Consider the following 23380-nt stretch of genomic DNA (forward strand, 5'->3'; position numbering starts at 1 on the left):
GAATCTAACTAATGCCATTGAATTGTACACTTAAAAATAAATTCCATTATATATATTTTACAATTAAAAAAAAAAAAGAATGTTACATGCCAAGACCAGTAAATTGTATGGTTTAAATGAGTAAATTGTGTAATATATAAATTATATCTCAATAAAGCTACTTAAAAATAAGAATGTGGGCTGAGTCCTAGCTCTGCCACATATTACCTGTGAGACTATCAACAAATTTACACAAACCTTAAGTTCTAAGGGGGTAAAAAGGGACTGGTGCCACCTACCCCATAAAACAGCCATAAAGACTAACTAAAACACTCTCTGGGAAGCCCCTACCTGATGGTTCTTCTTACTCAACAGCTACTATCACATACAGAAAACTAAGTAAGATCAGCATAATGACCAGGCTCAGACAGGCTTTGCCTGAACCATGCCAGGGCCTTGATTTCATGATATTCTCACTTAATTATACATTAAGGAAGCAGAACAAAAGTCTTTTAGAGGTTATCCTCTCTAATTCACAACCCAATGAGAACATGATATGTTAGAAGAAAAAAATGTTATTAAAAATACAAGAAATTTCTAAAATTCTAAAGGATTTTCTAAAGATTCCTACTTTTGATAAAGCATTGTGACTAAGGAAAAAAGACACTTTTGGTACACAGGTAGAGTAAATCGAATTCATAAAACTAGGTATTTTTTAAAAAAGATTTTATTTATTTATTTGATAGAGATCACAACTAGGCAGAGGCAGACGGGGAGGGACGAAGGCTCCCTGCTTAGCAGAGAGCCCCATGCGGGGCTCGATCGCAGGACCCTGAGATCACAATCTGAGCCGAAGGCAGAGGCTTAACCCAATGAGCCATCCAGGTACTCCAAAACTAGATATTGTTAAGCAAAACCAACAAACAATGACAGGAGGGTGGAGAAGGACCCTGCCAGTCCTGATGAAAAGCCGAGATTCTTACTTAATATATGAATATGAGCTTGTGGGCATCTCTAACAAACCTTGGTGAGAAGGGAGATTATTGCTGGAATTGACAGGAGGTAAGACAGAGTGGCCTTGTTATGTTAGGAGGCTCTGACCCTGTACAGATCTCCAGAGCTGAGTCAGATGTTTGATGATGAACATGTATAGACCTGACATCACTGTGGATATATATATACTACAGGTGACAAGCCAGAGGAACTCACAGATGATCCCTGACAGGCTGAAAAATACAGCTTGTACTACTGAAATCTAGTTTTGCTTTGCACATAAGTTGATCTCAGCTGGTAGAACTATCAATGAAGAAACTGCTAATGTGAATTTAATTCTAACCAATGAAGCAAAACCAACTGGTTGAAGTAGAAACCTGAGAACTCCAGGCCAGTCAGTGAAGGAAGTGGTGCCATGGGCCTTAGAAAGATTCAGAAGACCTGGAAACCAGATGTAATCCAGCAACTAGGGGTTTCAAAATGGGGAGAAGACAATCAAGAAGAAATAGGAACACAATCACAGATGACCCCAATGGGAGTCAATAGAAAGTATCTTGCGAATGCTGGTGAACTCACACAAAGAACTCTGAGCATCATAAAAAAAGAACAAGCACCAAAGATGAAAGGATGTCCTTATACTGATAAGACAGATATCTAAGTACAGGGATGCCTGGGTGGCGCAGTTGGTTGGACGACTGCCTCCGGCTCAGGGCGTGATCCTGGAGTCCCGGGATCGAGTCCCACATCAGGCTCCCAGCTCCATGGGGAGTCTGCTTCGCTCTCTGACCTTCTCCTCGCTCATTCTCTCTCTCACTGTCTCTCTCTCTCAAATAAATAAATAAAATCTTTAAAAAAAAAAAAAAAAAAAAAAGACAGATATCTAAGTACAGACCAAACACACCGGCACACAGGAATGAGAGTCCAACTCTGGTCACCTGCCACAGAACATTACAACACAGGAAACTGGTAGACCTATAAAGGGTCAAGTTTCCTGGTTTTGTTAAAACAGGGACAATGATGGATTCTGTAAAATGTAAAAGGCGAGCATGAAATCAAACCTGGACAAAATTCTGAATGTAATTAGCAAACAGATGGTATCTAGAAGGCAGTATGGGCTCAATCAAGAACAAGTCATGCCAAACAAGCCTCATTATCTTTTTTTAGATATGCGACGTAGATCACGAAGGGCTGCAGAGGAGGACTTTAGTACAAAGATCTGGTCGTGCTTTTATGAAATCTGCAGTTAACATGAAACTAAGGGGGGTGATTAATATGCCAGATGACATAGTAACGATTTTAAAAGATTCAGATAACTGTACAGATGGTGTATGACAAAAAAAGAAACGCAACCTCCTCTCAAACCTGAAGAGGGATAACCTTAGGGTCACACACTACAGTCCAAACACTGGGCTAAGCAAACACAGGAACTGGACTCGTAGTTGTTTCTCCCTGGTGGAGAGCTAAAAGGAATCACACATGAGACTATATTCTAGAACTTACACAAGGACAGAGACCTTTGTTTCTTTCACTACTGAACTCGCATGTCCTTAACAATGTTTGCCACAAGGGTGCCTGGGTGGCTCAGTGGGTTAAGCCTCTGCCTTCTGCTCATGGAAGGTCATGGTCTCCGGTTCCTAGGATCGAGCACCACATCCAGCTCTCTGCTCAGCAGGGAGTCTGCTTTCTCCTCCAACTCTGTCAAATAAATAAATAATCTTTAAAAACAAAAGCAAGGGGCGCCTGGGTGGCTTAGTGGGTTAAAGCCTCTGCCTTCGGCTCAGGTCATGATCCCAGAGTCCTAGGATCGAGCCCCACATTGCTCTCTGCTCAGCAAGGAGACTGCTCCCCCCATCACCACTGCCTGTCTCTCTGCCTACTTGTGATCTCTGCCTGTCAAATAAATAAATAAAATCTTCTTAAAAAAACAAAAACAAAAAACAATGCCCGCCACATTGTAAGTACTCAGTAAGCCTTTGCTGAAGAAGTGTTTTTGGAGGTGCCCAAGCTGAGACCAGAGGGCCAATGGATTTAGATGCTGCAGAAAGCTAAAAGCATTAGGAAGCTGGGTGGACTGAACGATCCATTACTTCAACATGCCTTTCTTCCTCTTCCTGAGTCACCTGAAGTTTCACTTGCAAGCCAAGAAAATGTTATTCTTCCCCCACAGAATCTGTTCCACCAACTCTGATTCCCACAGATCCCTACTGTCACCAACTTTTTTTTTAAACTAAGTAGGCTCCATGCCCAGCATAAAGCCTAATGTGGGGCTCAAACTCACAACCCTAGGGTTCAAGACCTGAGCTGAAATCAAGAGTTGTATGCTTAACTGACTGAGCCAGGCACCCCTCACCAACTGTTTTCTTAAGCCATACCACAGGGGAAAGTTCCACCAACGTTCCATTTAGATGCTTAGATACAGGGGCACCTGGGTGGCTCCATAGGTTAAGCAGTTGCTTTCAGCTCGGGTCATGATCCCAGAGTCCAGGGACCAAGGCCTACACTGGGCTCCTGGCTCAGCAGGGAGCCTGCCTCTCCCTTTGCCTGTCCTTCCTTCTGCTTGCACTTGCTCTCCCCCCGACTGCCATGTCAAATAAAATCTTTAAAAAAAAAAAAAAATGATGCTTGGATTCAAAAATTTTCATACAGCAAATAATCATACAGGTGTGTGGCCCCAAAGTTAAGGACAATGCTAAGAAAGCTCCTTCCATTCTTTTCTAGTCAGGAAAGTGTACTGCAATTCAAGTGTGTGAAACTGATAATGATAGGGAGGGAGATTCAAGGATTTGCTTTAAATTATTTAAAAATCAGTAAAAAGGTAAGTAGTCTGCAAACTTCAGAACTGCCATCAGTTGTGAGAAATTGGCTATTTTATGCCTCGGTGAAGGCAACATAAGAAAACTGTTCATCTCCTCAGCCTAGCCCTTTGATGACATGTCAACAGCCCCCTTCCTCTCCTTTGTGCTGCCTTTTTTTTTTTTTTTTTAAAGATTTTATTTATTTATTTGACAGACAGAGATTACAAGTAGGCTGAGAGGCAGGCAGAGAGAGAGAAGGAGGAAGCAGGCTCCCTGCCAAGCAGAGAACCCGACGCAGGGCTCGATCCCAGGACCCTAGGATCACGACCTGAGCCGAAGGCAGAGGCTTTAACCCACTGAGCCACCCAGGTGCCCCCTTTGTGCTGCTTTTGCCCAATATACTGCACACTTGCACCAACCTCCAGCTACTTGGAGGTATCAAGTCTTGTTCGCATAAACTCTTCCCTCTGCCAGGAATGTCTCTCTGCACTTCACCCAACTGACTTCTATTCATCCTTCAAAATTAAGTTCAAGGGTCACCTCCTCCAGAAAGGCTTCTCAGACAAATACCCACACTTCCATCTTCTACTCCCCCATTACCCACTCTCCCTCCTACTACTCTGTGTTATTAGAGCACTTACCACACCACTGTCTCTAGTCTCTCACTAGGTGGTAAGAACCTTGGTGATAGGACCCTACAAGATGTCCCTCACAGGCTGGTTGCATGAATGATTAATAAACCAACTCACTTCAACTTTTAGAACAAGGATGCCTTTAGACTCTAAAGAATTTAACTTGCCCAAGATCACGCCACTACTTGAATGCAGGTCCGTGATCATTCCCTGACCATCTTGTTTTTCTGCACCACAGGTACCAAGTATTCCTTTTCAAATTAAATCCTAAGGGTCAACTCACTTCTTTTTTTTTTTTTTTTTAAAGATTTTATTTATTTATTTGACAGAGAGAGATCACAAGTAGGCAGAGAGGCAGGCAGAGAGAGAGAGAGAGGAGGAAGCAGGCTTCCTGCTGAGCAAAGAGCCTGATGCGGGACTCGATCCCAGGACCCTGAGATCATGACCTGAGCTGAAGGCAGTGGCTTAACCCACTGAGCCACCCAGGCGCCCCAGGTCAACTCACTTCTTTGAAAAGAGGTAAGCAAAAGAGAAAAATAGCTAAACACAGACCTGTTTTAAAAATCTCTCTTTATGGGCACCTGAGTGGCTCAGTCAGTTGGGCGTCTGCCTCTGGTTCAGGTCATGATCCTAGAGTCCCCGGATCGAGCCCTTCATCAGGCTCCCTGCTCAGCAGGAAGTTGGCTTCTCCATCGCCCCTCACCCCCTCACCCCACCTCTCATGTGCGTGTGTGCACTCTTTCTCCCAAATAAATAAAATCTCTCTTTACTTGCAGGAATGTTCTTTTCAAAGTCAAGTTTTATGAAAAAAGTGTGAAGTAATTCATGAAATAAAGTTCACCTAAGCCCTCATCGTTCTCACTAACACCATCAAGGGAAATAAGGAAGCTTCAATTACTGGCACATTTTGTCCTACTTATTTCACCTTTCTTATTTTAATACTTTTCCTGGTAACCTAATTGCAAAAATCTCAAGAGAGTTGTTTTTAACAAGATCAGACAAGCATTAAGTTCTGGAAGATAATGTAATTCACAGAACTATTTACTTATGCTATAGCCAAAAGTCTCATTTAAATATACAAAATAAGAAATACCATTAAATGGAATTTGGCAAAAGTTTGTTTCTCAGGTCCCCCTTACACTCTGTGAAACACCAAAGCAAGTCTTTGATGAGACTTACACAGCTGGGGTAGTGTCAAGAAGAGACTCAGGTATGGAGACCTCTTTCTGGAGTCTGAGAAACTGCCTAATGGCCAAATATGTGGGTTATCTTAAAATATACATCATTAACCAGGCTCTTAATCCTCATCTAGTCTAAGGCACCTACCCACATATCTGCTCACCAAGCTCTGAATAATCTCCTTTATGGGCACCTGGGTGGCTCATTCAGTTAAGCAGCCAACTCTTGATTTCAGCTCAGGTCATGATCTGAGGGATCTGAGATCTCCTGGGATAGAGCCCCATGTTGAGATTCCCTGTTGAGTGCAGTCTGCTCAATGATTCTTCTTCTCCCTCTGTGTCCCCCTGTCCTGCCCCAGCTTGTGTACATGTGTGCGCTCTCTCAAATACATAAATCTTTAAAAAAAGTAAAAAATAAATGAACGATCCCCTTTATAGTACCTGGTCTCCCACTCTACAACCCCCCTGCCCCCATGCACACTCTGAGCAAGGCAAAGGACATACAGGTTTTGTTTGTTTTTTTTAAAGATTTTATGTATTTGACAGAGAGACAGCCAGAGGGGGAGTGGGAGAGGGAGCAGGCTTCCTGCAGGACAGTGAACCTGATGCAGGGCTCAATTCCAGAACTCTGGGGTTATGAACTGAGCTGACGACTGACGCTTAATGACTGAGCCACCCAGGTGCCCTGAGATACAGTTTCTGAAATGCGCGCACATCTTAGAGTGGAGGTCAACAGGCAAGTGACCTAAATGGAGTAAGGCTTTAAACCCTAGCTCAAGTAAGAGCCCAATTCCTGACTTTCTCTCTGAAACCTGGAATTCTGTCTGGGTGCCTCGACCCCCGTGTGTCTAACACATGTGAGTCACAACAACTCTCTGAGTCCTAGCTCTCTATTCCTATGATGAGACAAGAGATGTGAAAGGAAGATTTTTAGAGCCCAGAACACCCTATGTAATTTTAAGGTGCTGATGTATGAACTAGGCTAAAGGTGTATACACGTGCAGGGGCAGGTCTGTGTGGGGATGAGAAGCTGGAAGGCCTACTCAGCCAGGATTCGGCATGGTTTCTTTCCTGTTCCTCCACTGGGAAGCATTGAAAGCATGTGGGTCCTCCCTAGACCTGGTTCCTTGCCACAAGCCTCAGCAGCTCACTCCTCCTTTACAGTCAATGTGAGAAGGAGAAGTAATCAGACTCTGAAACAAACCTTCAGGTGTAGTTCGCTTGGACATTACTCTTCATCCAGAGAAAATGGAGGATAACCAATGGAAAAAACACACACACAAAATCAATGCTAGCTTTTATCTGTGGATAGCCTGCTCTGTGGGTTAAGTTTTTTTTTTTTTTAAAGATTTTATTTATTTATTTGACAGACAGAGATCACAAGCAGGCAGAGAGGCAGGCAGAGGGGGAGGGGGAAGCAGGGTCCCCACTGAGCAGAGAGCCTGATGTGGGGCTTGATCCCAGGGCCCTGACATCATGACCTGAGCCAAAGGCAGAGGCTTTAACCCACTGAGCCACCCAGGCACCCCTAAGTTCTGCTTTTTTGAGGCAACAGACTCCATTACTTCATCCTTCCATCATATATCTAAGCTGTCTCCCAACCCTGCCCTACTCTGACCTTGGGGTGAACACAGAGAGAACAATCCCTAGCTTAATCTCAGCTTCTCCAACATATACGCAATTTGATAATACCAACAAAGAGTATTCAACTGTAATTTTATGATACTTATTTACCTAGTAGTCTGCAGCTCACAAAGCATTTTCACAAGTTATCAACAAGTGAAGAGCTAGGATTTGCGGCATCAAATTCCATGTTTTGACACGTCAGTATTTAGGGCCCATCTCACTGCACATATTTTATACCTTACAAAAATAGTATGAAAAATATACTGGACTGTCCTAAAAATACGAAATTTTTTTAAAAAAATCTTTTTTTCCCCTTAAGTTGGCTCCACACCCAGCATGAAGCCTGACATGGGCCTGAGATTGAGACCCAAGCTGAGATCAAGAGTTGGACACTTGGGGTGCCTGGGTAGCTCAATTGGTTGGGTGTCTGCCTTCGGCTCAGGTCATGATCCCAGAGTCCCAAGACTGAGTCCTGCATCAGGCTCCCAACTCCATGGGGAGTTAGTCTGCTTCTCTCTCTGACCTCCTCCTCTCTCTCAAATAAATAAAGAAAATCTTTAAAAAAAAGAAAAAAGAGTTGGGACATTTAACTGAGCTATCCAGGCACCCAAAAAAATCCATTTTTCAAATCCTTCTGTTCTTCCTCTAGGGTTTGTGCTCATTTATGGCCGTCACTCTAGGTTTATTAGATGTCTCATCAAACTTCTACTTTCTGTGATACAGTTTTATGCCCTCAACAGGCTTATCAACATTGATCTTCAGGACTTCTTGGTTCAGAAAGCCACAGTTATATGCTAAGCTTTGTAAGAATCTCAAAAAAAAAAAAAAAAAAAAAATCTAATAAGTAAGGTCTGAGATGTTTTTATTTTATTTATTTTTGGTTAAAGATTTTATTTATTTATTTGACAGTGAGAAAAGGAACATAAGCAGGGGGAGTGGGAGAGAGAGAAGCAGGTTTCCTGGTGAACAGAAAGCCAGATGCAGGGCTCAATCCCAGGACCCTGGGACTATGACCTGAGCCAAAGGCAGGTGCTTAACAACTAAGCCATACAGGTGCCCCTGAGATATTTTTAATTAAAGATTTATTTATTTATTTATTTTTAAAGATTTACTTATTTATTTGAGAAAGAGCGAGCATGTGGGTACAAGCAGGGGGAGAGGGAGCAGCAGACTCCCCACTGAGCAGGGAGCCCCAACATGGGGCTCAATCCCTGGAATCGTGACCTGAGTCGAAGGCAGACATGTAACTGACTAAGCTACCCAGGTACCCTGGTTTGAGATATTTTAAACTTATATCTTCTGCCTAGCTGAAGAGAAATTCTAAGACACTTATTCGTATTTCTCCTCAATTAATCACAGTGTTAGAAATATGGAACTGTTCAAGTGGCTGTATGTCCACCTGTATGCTGATTTCATCTCTATGTCATGGGTCTCTATTAACCATGATCTATTCTTACTGGGAAGAAAACCAACTACTACAAGAGACTACACCTTGGGAGAAACAAGGAATAGGAAAGGACAAAAGAGTCATGTGGGACATTCATAGTGGATCTTCCAAAATCACCCAGACATCTTACTCCCCTGGACAGAACTTTAAATGAGCAGTTGTAACTTTGCAGAAACAAAATTTTAAAAAATGAAAACTGAATGTCAAAGGACCCAAAAACCAGCCCTGTAAAATTTACCTCTAATGCCAACGCAGTCTTGTCATAAGCACAGGGTACTCTTTTCTGGATGGCTTTTGCAAAGACAGGTCCATTCTGTGTGGATGGCAAAGGGTTGATCGCTGCCCCAGGAGTACTGGAAACTGCAGGTAGAGGAGTTGTGGTCTGAGGTTGAGCATAGGCATGAGCAGGTTCCGGGATCCCGTAACTATTGGAATTCCTATTCCCATGCTTTCCATGTGGTGAGGATCTCACAAGCTTTTCAACATAAGGAACAGGAATCATCCCAATCCGGCCATCCTTGTTCCGGGCGCTCCACCACTGTTCTTCGGGCTTCTCTATTATCACCAGGATCTCACCCTTTTTAAAGGGCAGGTCTTCAGCATCGTTCCCAGGAAAATCATAGAGAGTCCGTACATATTCCAAATTTTCTTCTGCTGTAGGCAGGTTGGGTGCTGATACAGATCCCATTGGTGGGCTTGGGTACCTTCAGAGAGAAAGAAAATTAATAGAAAAATCTTACTCAATACCAGTGTTTGTCAAACTTTTATGTAAACCTTTCTTCTCTATGATGAATTATTTCCTTATCTTCTCAGTAGTTAAGAAGGTTCTGACACTTTCATGCTCTGCAGTTTGTATGGTCTCTGAACAGACCTTGTTAAATCACATGTCAAGTGCACACACATACACACCATCTCTGTTTCACACTCACTTTTTGTTTACACAGAGATAAAAGTGATCTGAATTTATTTTAAAAATCCTGAATAAGTTCAGTAGCTGCCCTCCTTAGGACCCTGTCAGACATTTTTCCTCCTGGTTGTAATCTATGGCATGCTTCCTGCACACTTTCCTGGGCATCTGTGTCCCTCAAAATACAAAAACCAGAAAAGGGTTTATACACCATACTGCATTTTATGCATAAACCATCTGAGCATCAAAATGAAAACACAGGGAACTTTTCACAGCAGAACTCACAAGCAAGAGCTCTCATCAAAGCGTCAGTCCATAGACACCACCACACCCCTCTGCTGTGCTCAGGAGATTAGCATGTATTTGCCAAGCAAGCTGCAGAATGCCCTCCCAGAGTCAGTTATAAAAGTGCAGTCCCTGTTCTCCAGTACACCCTTTCGTAATGCCTCTTCTTCAAAAGAAGTACAGAAGTCTCTATTCACCTAAGAAATGTTCTGAGAAGTTGCAAATACATGAACTTTTGGGAAAAAAAAATTCTTTACCATTTGGTCCCGCCTACCACTTAACTTTTCTAAAGCAGAGAATCTACACCAGAGTTATAAACCCTGGGCTTCATCCGAAGAGTCTGCACCTCTGAAGTGACTACACCTGCAGAACCATCACCAGAGCCCAGTTCTAGAGTAGTCTTGAGGGAGAGTAAGCCAGGATAGGAAACCAGGATAGGAAATACCTATTTAACCACTGACCATGCTTTCCACTTTATCTTTTTTTTTTAAAGATTCATTTGTTTATTTGACACAGAGAGATCGATCGATCACAAGTAGGCAGAGAGGCAGAGTGAGTGATGGGAGCAGCAGGCTCCCCGCAGAGCAGAGAGCCCAATGCAGGGCTCAGTCCCAGGACCCTGAGAACACAACCTGAGCCAAAGGCAGAGGCTTAACCCACTGAGCCACCCAGTCGCCCCAGTTTTATCTTTTTTAAAAAGATTATTTATTTTTTAAAAAATCATTTATTTATCTACTTACTTAAGAGAAAAAGAGCCCGCAAGCAGGTAGAGGGGCAGAAGGATTACGAGAATCCTCAAGCAGTCTTCCTGCTGAGAGGGGAACACAACACAAGCCTCAATCCCAGGACCCCGAGATCATGCATGACCTGAGCCAAAATCTAGAGTAGGCTGCTTAACCAACTAAGCCACCCAGACACCTGTTTTATCGTTTGATCGTCTATTAGCTCATGTCCAGTCTTTTCCTTCCCTCCAATTAATGATCTAAAAAGTTACTTCATTTAACAACATGATCTCTTATGTTTAAATATTTTAATTAATTTTTTTTCTTTATAAAAAAAGCTACCATGTTACAACATTCAGCAGAAAAGGAAAAACAAGGGATGCCTGGCTGGCGCAGTTGGTAGAGCATACAACTCAGTCTCCTGGTTCTGAGTTTAAGCCCTGTGTTGGGTATAGAGCTTACTTTAAAAAATAAAATAAAATCTTGGGGCACCTGGGTGGCTCAGTGGGTTAAAGCCTCTGCCTTCATCTCGGGTCGTGACCCAGGGTCATGGGATTGAGCCCCACATCGGGCTCTCTGCTCAGCGGCGAGCCTGATTCCTCCCTCTCACTCTGCCTGCCTCTCTGCCTACTTGTGATCTCTCTCTCTGTCAAATAAATAGTATCTTAAAAACAACCCCCTTCCAACAAAAGAGAGAAAAAAAGTCCTACAGCTCCTGCCCCATCATAGCTACCTTTTCACCCCTTCCACTGGCCAAAATTAAGATTTATTCATTTGAGAGAAAGTGCTCGCACTCAGGGAGAGGGGCAGAGAGAGAGAATATCTAAGCGGACTCCCACTGAGCATGGAGCCCAAAGCCAGGCTGAATCTCATGACCCTTGAGATCAGGACCTGAGTTGAACCAAGATTTGGACGCTTAACAGACAGAGCCACGCAGGCACCAGACTTTATGGCTTTCTTAAAAAAGAGTCTTGTGTATGCCCATGCTGGTTTTTCTGCCAAATACCACACCACAGGTGTCTCCTTGTATCACTGGTCTACATGATCATTTATTTACCTCTGTCAGGATGACATGTCAGTCTGTGAGCCTGCAGGAACTAAGAATCCCTGTGTCTCTGGATATTTAGTTTTTCTTTCTCCCTATTTGATCATCAACATCACAAAGTCTTTTTAACATAGTTTTTTGATATTCAATTTTTTAAGGGGTGGGAGGGGGAGACAGAGAGGGGGAGAATCTTAAGCAGGCTCCACACCCAACACAGAGCCCAACCTTGGGCTCAAACTCAGGATTCTGAGATCATAGTGGAAGCCGAAACCAAGAGTCGGATGCCCAACCAAATGAACCATCTCAGTATTAGATTTTTTGTAAAGCCTAGATTTCCAGATTAAAGAACAGAGCCATTTTCATGGCCCTTGGTACACACTGCCACACTATTTTCCAAAAGGCAGTCTTCATAATTTGGCAAAACTTCAATCTTTTAAATGTAAATGCCTAGTTTAATATAGTATACTAACAACTGAATTAACAACAGTCTATGTATTATGCCATGGTGATAGGAGCTTGATTTAAAACCTCTAGAATCTCAGGGGGGTCTGCTTCTCCCCCTCCTTCTGCTGCTCCCCCTGCTTGTGCTCACTCACGTTCTCTCTGTGTCAAATAAGTAAATAAAATCTTAAAACAAAACAAAACAAAACAAACCTCTGGTGCAGCTGGGCATTAAGCGTCTGCCTTTGGCTCAGGTCGTGATTCCAGGGTCCTGGGATCAAGCCCCGCATCAGGCTCCCTGCTTGGCAGAGAGCCTGCTTCTCCCTCTCCCACTCCCCGTTTGTGTTTCCTTTCTGCCTACTTGTGATCTCTGTCAAATAAATAAATAAAATCTTAAGGAAAAAAAAAAAAGAGATAGCAGGAGTAGCAGCAGGAACAACAGTAATAAGAGTTGACACTTACTACCTGTACCAAGCACTGTTTGCAGTCCGTATAGATTTTAAATTATTTCATCCTCTCAGCAATCCTGTGATTGCTGTGATTGCTGAGATCCATCTTACATATGAGGAAGCCAATGCAAACACAGGGTTATTAGATTTGCACTCAGGCAGTCTGGTTCTAGAGTACTCACTCATAACCAGAGAGCTAGTCAGCCTTAGGAATAAACCCTGCGTCTTTTGGGTGCATGGGAATTAACGTCAGATTGTGCGTGAAACACGCACAACAGTTCCTGGTTGTTGCTGAGCACCCAGATCAGCTCCCCACTCCTACCCTCTTTAAGGTACACCTTACCTCTATTTCAAGGGCCACAGACAATCTGTAAGAAGTTTGGGTAATACTACATAAATCTCAGATACTTTACTAAAAGCACCATCAGTTCCATCTCAGACCTCATCCAAGGGTATTTCATTGTTCGTATACTTAAAAAGTTAAAAGCAGTTAGGTTTTGGGTTTTTGTTTTTTTTTTTTTAAAGATTTTATTTATTTATTTGACAGAGAGAGAGATCACAGAGAGGCAGGGAGAGAGAGAGGGGGAAGCAGGCTCCCCGCCAAGCAGAGAGCCCGATGCGGGGCTCAACCCCAGGACCCTGAGATCATGACCTGAGCTGAAGGCAGAGGTTTAAGCCACTTAGCCACCCAGGTGCCCCAAAAGCAGTTAGTTCTACAATATAAACTAAGAACACTAGTAGAGTTTCAGTGGGGATTAACAGTAATGAACAGTAATGAAATTCATTCAATTCTAGTATCCACTAGAATTACTACATACTGAGAACATGGGAGACAATGAATTAAAACCAAGTTCTTGCTCTTAAAAGACTGCCAATTTAGCATAGTTAGAGACTGGAAGACAAAAACACAGCAAAAAGAGTAACTAATGTACCATGACAGAAGCTGATAGGGTTGAGGAGCACTCAAAGGAAGGAATGAGTTCTGTTAAGGAGCAGGAAAACAGGCAAAGAGGCAATGCACTAGAAGCTGAAAACTAGCCCCCTTTGGAATTGAAAGATTTTGTTGAAGACAGGCTTACATATATTCGGGTTCTAAATCAGAACAAGACTAAAGGCCCAAAGGTTCAAAATGCTCCCTTTCCCAGGCTCCCCACAACTCACAGGGCACACTGCTCATTCCTATAAGCACAAACTGATAAGGCCCTCGAGGTTGACAAACTTTTTAAAAGATTGGTCTATGTTTGAGGTTTTGCGGACTACACATATGGCTTATGTTATATATTCATCTTTCTTTAAAATACAACCTTTCAAAAATATAAGAACTATTCTTAGCCTCAGTACACTACACAAAAACTTGAGTCTGGCCTAGGAGTCTGCAAACTACCGCCTGTAGGCCATTCAGCCTACTGTATACTTTTATTAAGTTTTATTACACCACAGCCAAACTCACTCATTTACAGTATTGTCTATGACTGCTTTTGTGCTGTAAGGGCACCGGTGAGAAACTATGAGAGACTATATGGTCTAAAAGCTTAAAATATTCACTATCTGCCCCCTTATTGAAAGTTTGCTGATTCACTGTCTAGATTACCGGGTTAAAAGAGCAGAGCATGCTTTTCAACTTTCAATACATCCCTGGTGAAAAGATATACGCAAATCTTACAACAATGGAGGGATAGCTTATACTTTCTCCATCATTATACTGCTATAATGACAATAAGACTCATTTCCTGATTTAGTACATGCGCAGATATCCCTAAATTTCACATCAATCTCCCAGCTGCACATCCCTGACATAAGTTCCAAAGTCTTCCACCTGATACCCTTAAACTCCTGTATTCATCAAAATTCCCTGCAAATTACACATAAATTCCACTGCAGACATGAAACCATGATGATGCCAGGGCAGATTATCTTGCCCTTTCTATTAGGTCTCACAGCACAAAGTAATATGTAACATAAAACTGTAACAATTCATTGTTTCTCATTTTGACTTGTTCAAGACTGTAAAAGAGCACCTGTAAACTCCTCTTTAAATTTTACATACAAAGAGGGGTACCTGGGTGCCTCAATCAGTTAAGCACCTGCCTTTGGCTCAGGTTATTATCCTGGAGTCTTGACACTGAGCCCCACGTCGGGCTCCCTGCTCATCGAGGAGTCTGCTTCTCCCTCTGCCCCTTACCCTGCTTGTGCTCTCTCTCTCAAATAAATAAATAAAATATTTTAAAAAATAAAATAAATTTGACATACAACGAGTTTTCTAAGCCCATTCAAATACTCTAAGACCCAGGCTTCTCCCTGTCTTATGCCTACAGTCCACAGCGTACTGAATAGGAAGGCCCTGGATGACTAACTGGAAATTGGCTTTTCCTACCTCATCAATTAACCTCCTCTCCTTTAGATAAAAAGCACTCTCAGCTTCATGTATGAAGCACAGATAAAACACTGTCTTTAAACCTAAGCGTTAGTATCTTCTAAGCCTAAAATTTCCCTCATGCAAAAGAAGGAATACAACCTCTGAGAAGAGAATTTCAAAGGTACTGGTAATCTAGTTTTTTAAAGGGGTCACATGGGAGTCCCTGGGTGGATCAGTGGGTTAAAGCTTCTTCTGCCTTTGGCTCGGGTCATGATCCCAGGGTCTTGGGATCGAGCCCCCCATCGGGCTCTCTGCTCAGCCTGCTTTCCTTCCTCTCTCTCTGCCTGCCTCTCTGCCTAATTGTGATCTCTGTCAAATAAATAAAATCTTAAAAAAATAATAATAAAGGGGTCCCATGGGTATTGGTGAATTATATTATATACATGTATATACATATTCTCTTGTATGTATTAAAGTATTTCACAGTAAAAAGTTGGAAAACAAAACAAAATTCTTTTTTAAAGACTTATTTATCGGGGTGCCTGGGTGGCTCAGTTAGTTAAGTGCAGACTTGATTTTGGCTCAAGGCATGATCTCCCGGCCCTGGGACTGAGCCCAGCATCAGGCTCCCTGCTCACTGGAGTCTGCTTGTCTCCCTCTCTCTCTGCTTACTCTGTCTCACTCTCAAATAAATAAATCTTAAATATATATATTAACATATATTTATATTATCCTTGTATATAATACAAATATATAAAATATTTTATATAATATATAATATAAACACATAAAGCTTATAATATAAATATGTATACATATAAATATATAAATATAAAATACAGACTTGAGAGAGTGTCACAAGTTGGGGGGGCAGAGGCAGAGAATCCTCAGACAGAGCTGAGCCCCCACCACCTTTTTCTCCCCTCCTCATCTCTTCAAGCCTTCGCTGACCCCTCAGTTGATCATTCTTGATTTTAAGCTCCCAAGGTATTCTATTTTAACTTGTTCAATATACTGAACTTCTCAAGAGCTAAAACCCAAGATAACTCCCATTACATGCCTTAAGACTAGTACTGGGCTTTGGTTTAGAGTAGGCTCAAATACAGTGAAATTCCTGCTAATAAAAATAAAATGCCAAAGACATAGGGAAGCATTTCCCACTCCTGTTTCTATCCTTTTTTTCCCCTCCTTCTGAAAACACAGAAACTTCAGCACCCCAATTCTCTATATCTGGTTTAATTCTGTTATAAAGACAAAGAAATCCTGTACGTCGTTTGGTTTGCTGTCCAAGCCTCTTCAGCTCACCACTGTTTCATCCATGCTCTCAGTCATCATTCCAGACTAGTTGCCACATGCCTAATGGCCCCACCTTACTTGGTGTGATCTTAGCTCTGATTCTAAAATAATGTGAACTCCCACTAATAAGCACTGTCCCCTTTTACTTATCAGGAACAACTAAAATATTTTAGCCTGAAGGAAACCTAGAAATAATCTAGTCCAACTCTTTAGGTCAAAAGAAAAAATTCTTTCTACGGTTAAAAAAATATATATATCTGCATTTGAGTTTTAAATAAGAGAAAAGTCACAAATCAAATGGCTACCAGTACTTTACATACCCTGGGAACACATCTCTTAACTGGGCAAGATTCCACTCCCAGCATAATGACCATGTTCTTGTATCTTATCTGAATCAAATTCAGATGATTTAAACTACTGGTAAGAGGAAAATCAAAGGTTTATTCACAGTGCCAAATTCTATGCTAATCAAAATTACTGGTAATCTCCTCCACTCCTAATTCTAGAAGTCCAGATTTGAGTTCCCTCAAATATTTAGAAAAGGTGATGTGGGTGGTATGACCATGTGGTCAGTGGCATCCTCTGGTCCATGCAGGGTCTGGCTTCTGCTTCACAAGTGGGAGGGCCCTCTTCTGCACACTCAGGTTAAGCTGGGCATCCTTTTTCAACTATTCTATCATAGTAGACAGCATGGAAGTGGCCTTTAATTAAAAAAAATCTCAGCACCAGGGATGCCTGGGTGGCTCAGTCAATTAAGTGTCTGCCTTCAATTCAAGTCATGACCTCAGGATACTGGGATTGAGTCCCACACGGGGCTCCTTGCTCAGAAGGCAGCTTGCTGTTCTCATTGCTTGCGCTCTTTCTCTCTGACAAATAAATAAATCTTAAACAAACAAACAAACTCCGCACCAGTAACCTTCTCAAGAATATGACAGGGATTGTTGAGTCAACGTTAGTTCCGTGTTACTAAGTACATGACATGTGCAATGTCTGCTGACAAAAATCAAAGATTTTCTCTAAGGGTCCACTTGCCTCAGTTAAAAAACTTTACTTTTCAGCTTTTCCTCCTAGCCTTCATATAGTTGCATAAGCTAAAGCTAGAGAATTATATAAACAAAGCAAGCTATGCAAAACACAGCTTCTAAAACACAGGAAAACGGCTTTCATATCTAAACAATTTACTTAGGAACCTTCTGAAACATTCTGTTGTTAAAATGGAAATCACCTCCATTAAATAAAAAACACCAGCAATTACCTGAATGTTTTTTAAAGAAGATTTTATTTATTTGCCAGTGAGAGAGAGAGAGAGATAACAAGCAGGGGAGCACCAGGCAGAGAGGGAAAGGGAGAAGCAGGCTCCCTGCTGAGGACACTAATGGCTCCCTGATGCGGGGCTCAATCCCAGAACCCTGGGATCATGACCCCAGCTGAAAGCAGATGCTTAACCAACTAAGCCACCCAGGAGTCCCTACCTGAATATTAACTGTAACTTAGTGAACAGATCTTAAAAATATTTATTGTCAAATAAATTGGAAGTGAAAACCACCACAGGTTTTATCTACCAGAACTATAATATAAAAATTACCCCTACATCTGGGATGCCTGGGTGGCTGGGCTGGTTAAGTGCCGAACTCTTGGTTTTGACTCACGTCATGATCTCAGGGTCTGCCTGTCCCTCTCCCTCTGCTCCTCCCTGGCACTAGCTCCCCCTCTCATAAATAAAATTAAAATCTTAAAAAAAAAAAAAAATTACAACCACATTCTGCAAGAATCCTTTAGGGCCACTTAATCAACAAAAGCCATCTGACATGATATATGACACTTTTGTGGGGTTAAATTTAAAATCCACCACAGGAACACCAGACAAATATAAAAAGCAATTAATAAGATAAACTGAGAGGACACAAAGGACTTGTACCAAGTCATCTTTGTTTCTTCCTTTCTCTTCCCTCACCATATTCCCTCCCATCAGCAACATCAATCAACTCCAAAACAGGCATCTCCAAGTCACAGCTCTACATCAGTCTATATGACCTGTGACAAATACATCATCAGCCACCATCCTTTTGCACCCAGATAACAGTGACAACTCCAGATCACTCCTGTGCTTCAAACTCCTTCAATGGCACCCACTGCATCTGAAATAAAATCTAATTGCCTTGGGACGCCTGGGTGGCTCACTGGGTTGAGACTCTGCCTTCAGCTCAGGTCATGATCTTGGGGTCCTGGGATCAAGTCTCGCATCCAGCTCTCTGCTCAGCGGGGAGCCTGCTACCCTCTCTCTCTGCCTGCCTCCCTGCCTACTCGTGATCTCTCTCTCTGTGTCAAATAAATAAAATCTTTAAAAAAAAAATCCAATTGCCTTATCTTCACCATTACATCCCCTAACTCTTCTTATAGAACCCCTATATTTAAGCACCACACTTCCAACCCAACAGCTATCTTTCTGACCTCAGGACTTTGTGTAAGCTTTTCCCTATTACTGGAAGGCTCTTCCCCCCTTCTTAGCCCAGACTTTCCCAAGGCTTGCCTCTTCTCTACCCTTAGATAGCTTCAGGCTTTCCCTGACCACACTATGTCAGGTAGGTCCCTCCTGTTATATTCTCTCTGCTCAACCTCATTTCCTTCATAGCATTTATTAATGTTGTATTTCATTTATTTTCCTATTTTAGTTTGTCTATTCCAATAAAATGGAAGTTCTATTGTGGAGAAAGTACGTTGGCCATCCATTGTTCTCAGTCCCCATCACTGGGATGTAACTCTTGTAAATATCTGAATAAAAATATAAAACTAGGGGTGCCTGGGTGACTCAGCTGGTTAAGTGTCTGTGTTTGGCTTGGGTCATAATCCCAGGGTCTGGGGATAGAGCTCCACATTGGGCTCCCTGCTTAGTTGGGAGTTTGCCTCCTCCTCTCCATCTGCCTCTCCCCCAGCTCATGCTCTTTCTCCCGCGCAGGCTCTGTCTCTCTCAAATAAATGAAAAAAAATTTTAAAAATTCATTTGACAGAGGGAGACACAGCAAGAAAGGGAACACAAGCAAGGGGAGTTGGAGAGGGGCAGAGAGAGAGAATATCCAAGGAAGGGGCACCTGGGTGGCTCAGTGGGTTAAAGACTCAGCCTTCAGCTCAGGTCATGATCCCAGGGTCCTGGGATTGAGCCCCACATCGGGCTCTCTGCTAAATAGGGAGCCTGCTTCCCTTCCTCTCTCTGCCTCCTTGTGATCTCTCTCTCTAATAAATAAATAAAATTAAAAAAAAAAAAAAAAAAAAGAATATCCAAGGAATATCCCCAGGACCCCAGGATCACAACCCAAACTGAAGGCAGATGCCCAACAACTGAGCCACCTAGGCACCTCTCAAATAAAATCTTTTTTAAAAAATATAAAACTAAATGTTGCGGAACATTCCAATAAAAAAGATCAGACTGGAAACAAACACCAGTCCTTAAGTTCCAAGGAAGTCATACAATTGTAATTTTTCACTAAGCAATATTTTAAAAATGAACTTTTAGCAAAAGGGTACGAAACTCTGGCCTAATGAGCTCAGTTTTGATGCCTAAACCACTTAAAGTATCTTGTTTGAGGTGTGAAGAGGCATTAAACTGACTTCCATTTGGCCAAGACTTTACAGGGTACCTCTAGTTTTCTATAAAGTCTGAAAACCTATCAAACCAATCTTCGAATTTTAGGCTGGGGGAGAAAATCCAAAGATTAAGAAAGTAAATTCAGTCCAGATCGAATTCAAACAGAATTGTGATCACCGTCCTGAGATACCAGTGGAATATAAAAACCTAAATTACAGCAACATGCCTGGGGCAGAAAGTGAAGAGGAGGAGAAACAATTACAGCTGCATGTAAGTGGGAGGGTCAGGGAAAGGCCCTATTATTTGAGGGGCCTGGAACGGCAGTTCAGATTTCTTTTTTTTTTTTTTGGATTTTATTTATTTGATAGAGATCACAAGTAGTCAGAGAGGCAGGCAGAAAGAGAGGAGGAAGCTGCTTCCCCGCTGAGCAGAGAGCCTGATGTGGGGCTCGATCTCAGAACACTGAGACCATGACCTGAGCTGAAGGCAGAGGCTTTAACCCACTGAGCCACCCAGGCGCCCCAGCAGTTAAGATTTCAACAGGTGAGGTAAGGGGTGGGGTGGGGTTAAGCAGTCAACCTAGAGCCAGGAGCCCAACCAACAGCTGGAGCAAAGGTACACAAGTGTGAGAAGGTAGGCAAGAACTGCTACCAGGGATTAAATGAGTTGCTTAATGGGACTGCACTAAAGGAAGAACAAGGTGGGGATGGGCAGGAGGACAGGCATCCAAAACAGAAAAGTTATGTCTGGTATCTGGAAAGGCCCATGTATGAAAAATGTGGAGTTGTTTTTGTTGGTAATGAAGGCCACCGCAGCATACTCCTTTTTCTCTCTAGAAGGAGATCAAACCATTTACTCGCACATTCTAAACAGCAGTTAATACCTGTCACCTCAAAGCAAGCACAATGCCTTGCGCATGGCTTAATAAATGCCTGAAATTAATGCTATTAATTAATCTCTCTGAGTTGGAAAAGTAATTCACTGAAATATATTAAAAATCTCATAGCTGGTTCTAGTATTTTCTCCAACCCCTCATATTAGAATATACTGTGCTCAAAGTTGACTCCAATTACCAGCATCTCTGGGGACCTGGAGATTTCACCAATCAGATTCTTGATGCCTAGGTCTTTGTTATACACTATTTGATTTATATTCACTTTCTCCCAGTTTTTAAAGTCCATTTAGTTCAGCAGTTAATCTTAGTCATTATACTGTCATGGCTTTGTTTCCTCTTATTCCACGGAAGCAACACTTACCCATCTAGTGGGTGCTCCTTAATTATCATAGCTCTTAATGGTTAAAGCTCAGAGGACTATCTTCTCAGCAAATCTATAAAGTCAGAAACACCTCATTCCAAAAATGAGCACACTATCCTTTAAAAACATAAGTTCAAGAAGCAAAATGGCAGTAAAATACCTTTCATTTAAAAAAATTCCAGGAAATTTCTTCAGTTCAAATTTGGCATAATTTAAATAAAAGAAACGTAATAAAACACTGAAGACAAGTTAAAGCAAATTATCAAATAAAATAATGCATTTTACTTGGAAAAGAGGACCTGGATGCTTAACTTTACTAAATCATTTAGACTTACAAATGTACAAAACATACGCCTTCAACTAGGATAGAATTAAGAAGGTGTAGCTCAAAAATTTCCCTTTGTTATTAACATTATAGCTTTATTACTCCTTAGAACTTAATCAAATGGATTTCTGGCCTATTAATGGTCCAGCTTGGGGTCAACTACAAAATAAAAACACAAAAATACATCCTCGCTGAAGCCGGTGCACCTTCTTTAACTACAAAACAAAAGGTGTCTGGTGTAATTCAAACCTGGCACCAAGGTATCAATATACAGTTCTGATATTTAATTTTTTTTAAATACAGTTCTGTTATTTCACCGTTAAAGGTTTTTTTATCTATAAAGACTCAGGCATTTCCATTTGTTGACTATTTGTTCCAAAGGCTGCAGACCAAGAGTTCTCAAACCGGAGCAGGGAGCCCAAGAACCTTGAATGGTGTGTAAAGTTGTGTGTACGTGCATTTTTAGAGAGGGGGAAATGCCACAGCTACCTTAAGATTCTCAAAGAAGTCTGTGGTCCAAAAAAGGTTTAAAAACAAACAAAAAAAATAAATAAATAAAATAAAAACAAAAACTCTTTAGTAGGATACCCAATAGAAAACGTGACTAAAGGCAAAAAGCGGGCATTTTAGCTATGCAACCGCCGTTTAACAAATTTAAAACGCATCCCCACATCCAGTGACCCAGATCCTGACACTATTTTTCCGTTCAGAACGCCTTCTGGAAAATCATTTGGTTCAGAATGGGGTGAAACGGGTTCAATCACCCCCCCACCCCCTACTCTTCGATCCCAAGCGAACCGTTCTTTACCCTCCTCGGCGGTCGGAGCCGGCTGTGCGCCCGGGAAAGCGCGGGCGCTAGCGTACCTGGGTGCGGGCTCGATTAGGGTGGTGGTGTCCAGGTAGTGAATCTTGTAGAACTCCAGCAGGGCCGGCAAGTGATCAAACTCCTGGTCCCCGATCTTAAAACGGCGGTTGGGCAGCGAGTTGATGATGTAGTGGGAGACCCGCGAGTTCTCGGACACGGACAGCACATAATCCCCGGGGCAGGTGGAGGAATCGCGAACTAGGAACATACCGTGGCGCTGCCCCTGAAGCCGGGTCTGAGCCTCCTGGCGAGACACCGGCCCCATGTACCACGCAGAGCGGTCTGAGGAGTCGAACCTAGCGGAGGACATGGTGTCGGACCGCGGCTCTGCGGCGATTCGGGGCGGCGGCTGCTCTCGTCTGTTCTGGACGCCTTTGCCCGACAGACGGCTTTGCGGCCAAGGAAGGGCCTTTTGGCACACCTCGAGGCGCAATTACAGGGCCGAGCCAGCACCTTCCTCTCGGCTCCGGGCCCGCAGCATCCTCCGCCGCCGCCCGCCTGCGCCGGGACCGCCTCACGGAGGGAGCCGGCCCGGGGAATGCAGGGCACAGCCCGAGGTCGGGACGGGAGAAGCCGAGCCGCAGCGGAGGCCGCCCCGGGGTTCTCAGGCTTCCTGGCGTACCGGGGGTGCTTTCAGTCACTCCTGGCCGGGAACGCTCCGACTCCGCGCCCCCCCCAAGTCTCTGCAGTGATCCCCGCCGCCACACGAAGCACCGGACTCCCAGGAGCGTCGCGCCTCCGGGGCGGTTTTTGCCCAGCCCGTTCCCAGGAGCCACAGCAACAAAATGGCGGACGCGGGCGAAGCGGCCGGCCACCTCCCCCTCCGCCCAGCGCTCTTGATCTGCGCACGCGCGGGCTCTGGCTCCCAGCTGCCGCCCGGGCCCTCCCCGTGACGTTACATGGCGCGGCCAATCAGGAGCACGGTGGTGACGGTCGGGGCGTGCGCCGATTTCGGCCGCTCCCGCGTTCGGGCAGCAAGGGAGGAGGTGGAGGAGGCGGAGGAGGCGAAGGAGAAGGGGGAGGAGGCGGAGGAGGCGGGGGTGGCGGGGGTGGCGGGGGTGGTGGAGGAGGAGGTGGCTGCAGCCACTCCCTTCCTGGGCTGCGGTGCGCCTCCGGGGGCGCTGACGCTGCGGGCTGGCCCCGCTCTGGCAGGAAAACAGCTGGAGTCGAGAGGCAGCGGCATTTCGAAAACCTGATCAG

The 23380-nt window shown here is 43.4% G+C and overlaps 1 protein-coding gene across 1 annotated transcript in view; it reads right to left on the bottom strand.

Moving 5' to 3' along the window:
• CRKL (CRK like proto-oncogene, adaptor protein) overlaps positions 1-23001 on the bottom strand; it is a 39566-nt gene extending 16565 nt beyond the window's left edge. Inside the window, exons 1-2 of the mRNA XM_044243771.1 lie at positions 22180-23001; positions 8889-9354 (exon numbers count right to left, since the gene is read on the bottom strand). Coding sequence (XP_044099706.1) covers positions 8889-9354; positions 22180-22490 — 777 coding nt within the window. The 5' untranslated portion in view covers positions 22491-23001. The remainder of the gene's footprint in view (positions 1-8888; positions 9355-22179) is intronic.
• Between the last annotated feature and the right edge of the window lie 379 nt (positions 23002-23380).

The sequence above is a fragment of the Neovison vison genome, chromosome 3 (genome assembly GCF_020171115.1).
Source record: "Neovison vison isolate M4711 chromosome 3, ASM_NN_V1, whole genome shotgun sequence".
Classification (NCBI taxonomy): domain Eukaryota; kingdom Metazoa; phylum Chordata; class Mammalia; order Carnivora; family Mustelidae; genus Neogale; species Neogale vison.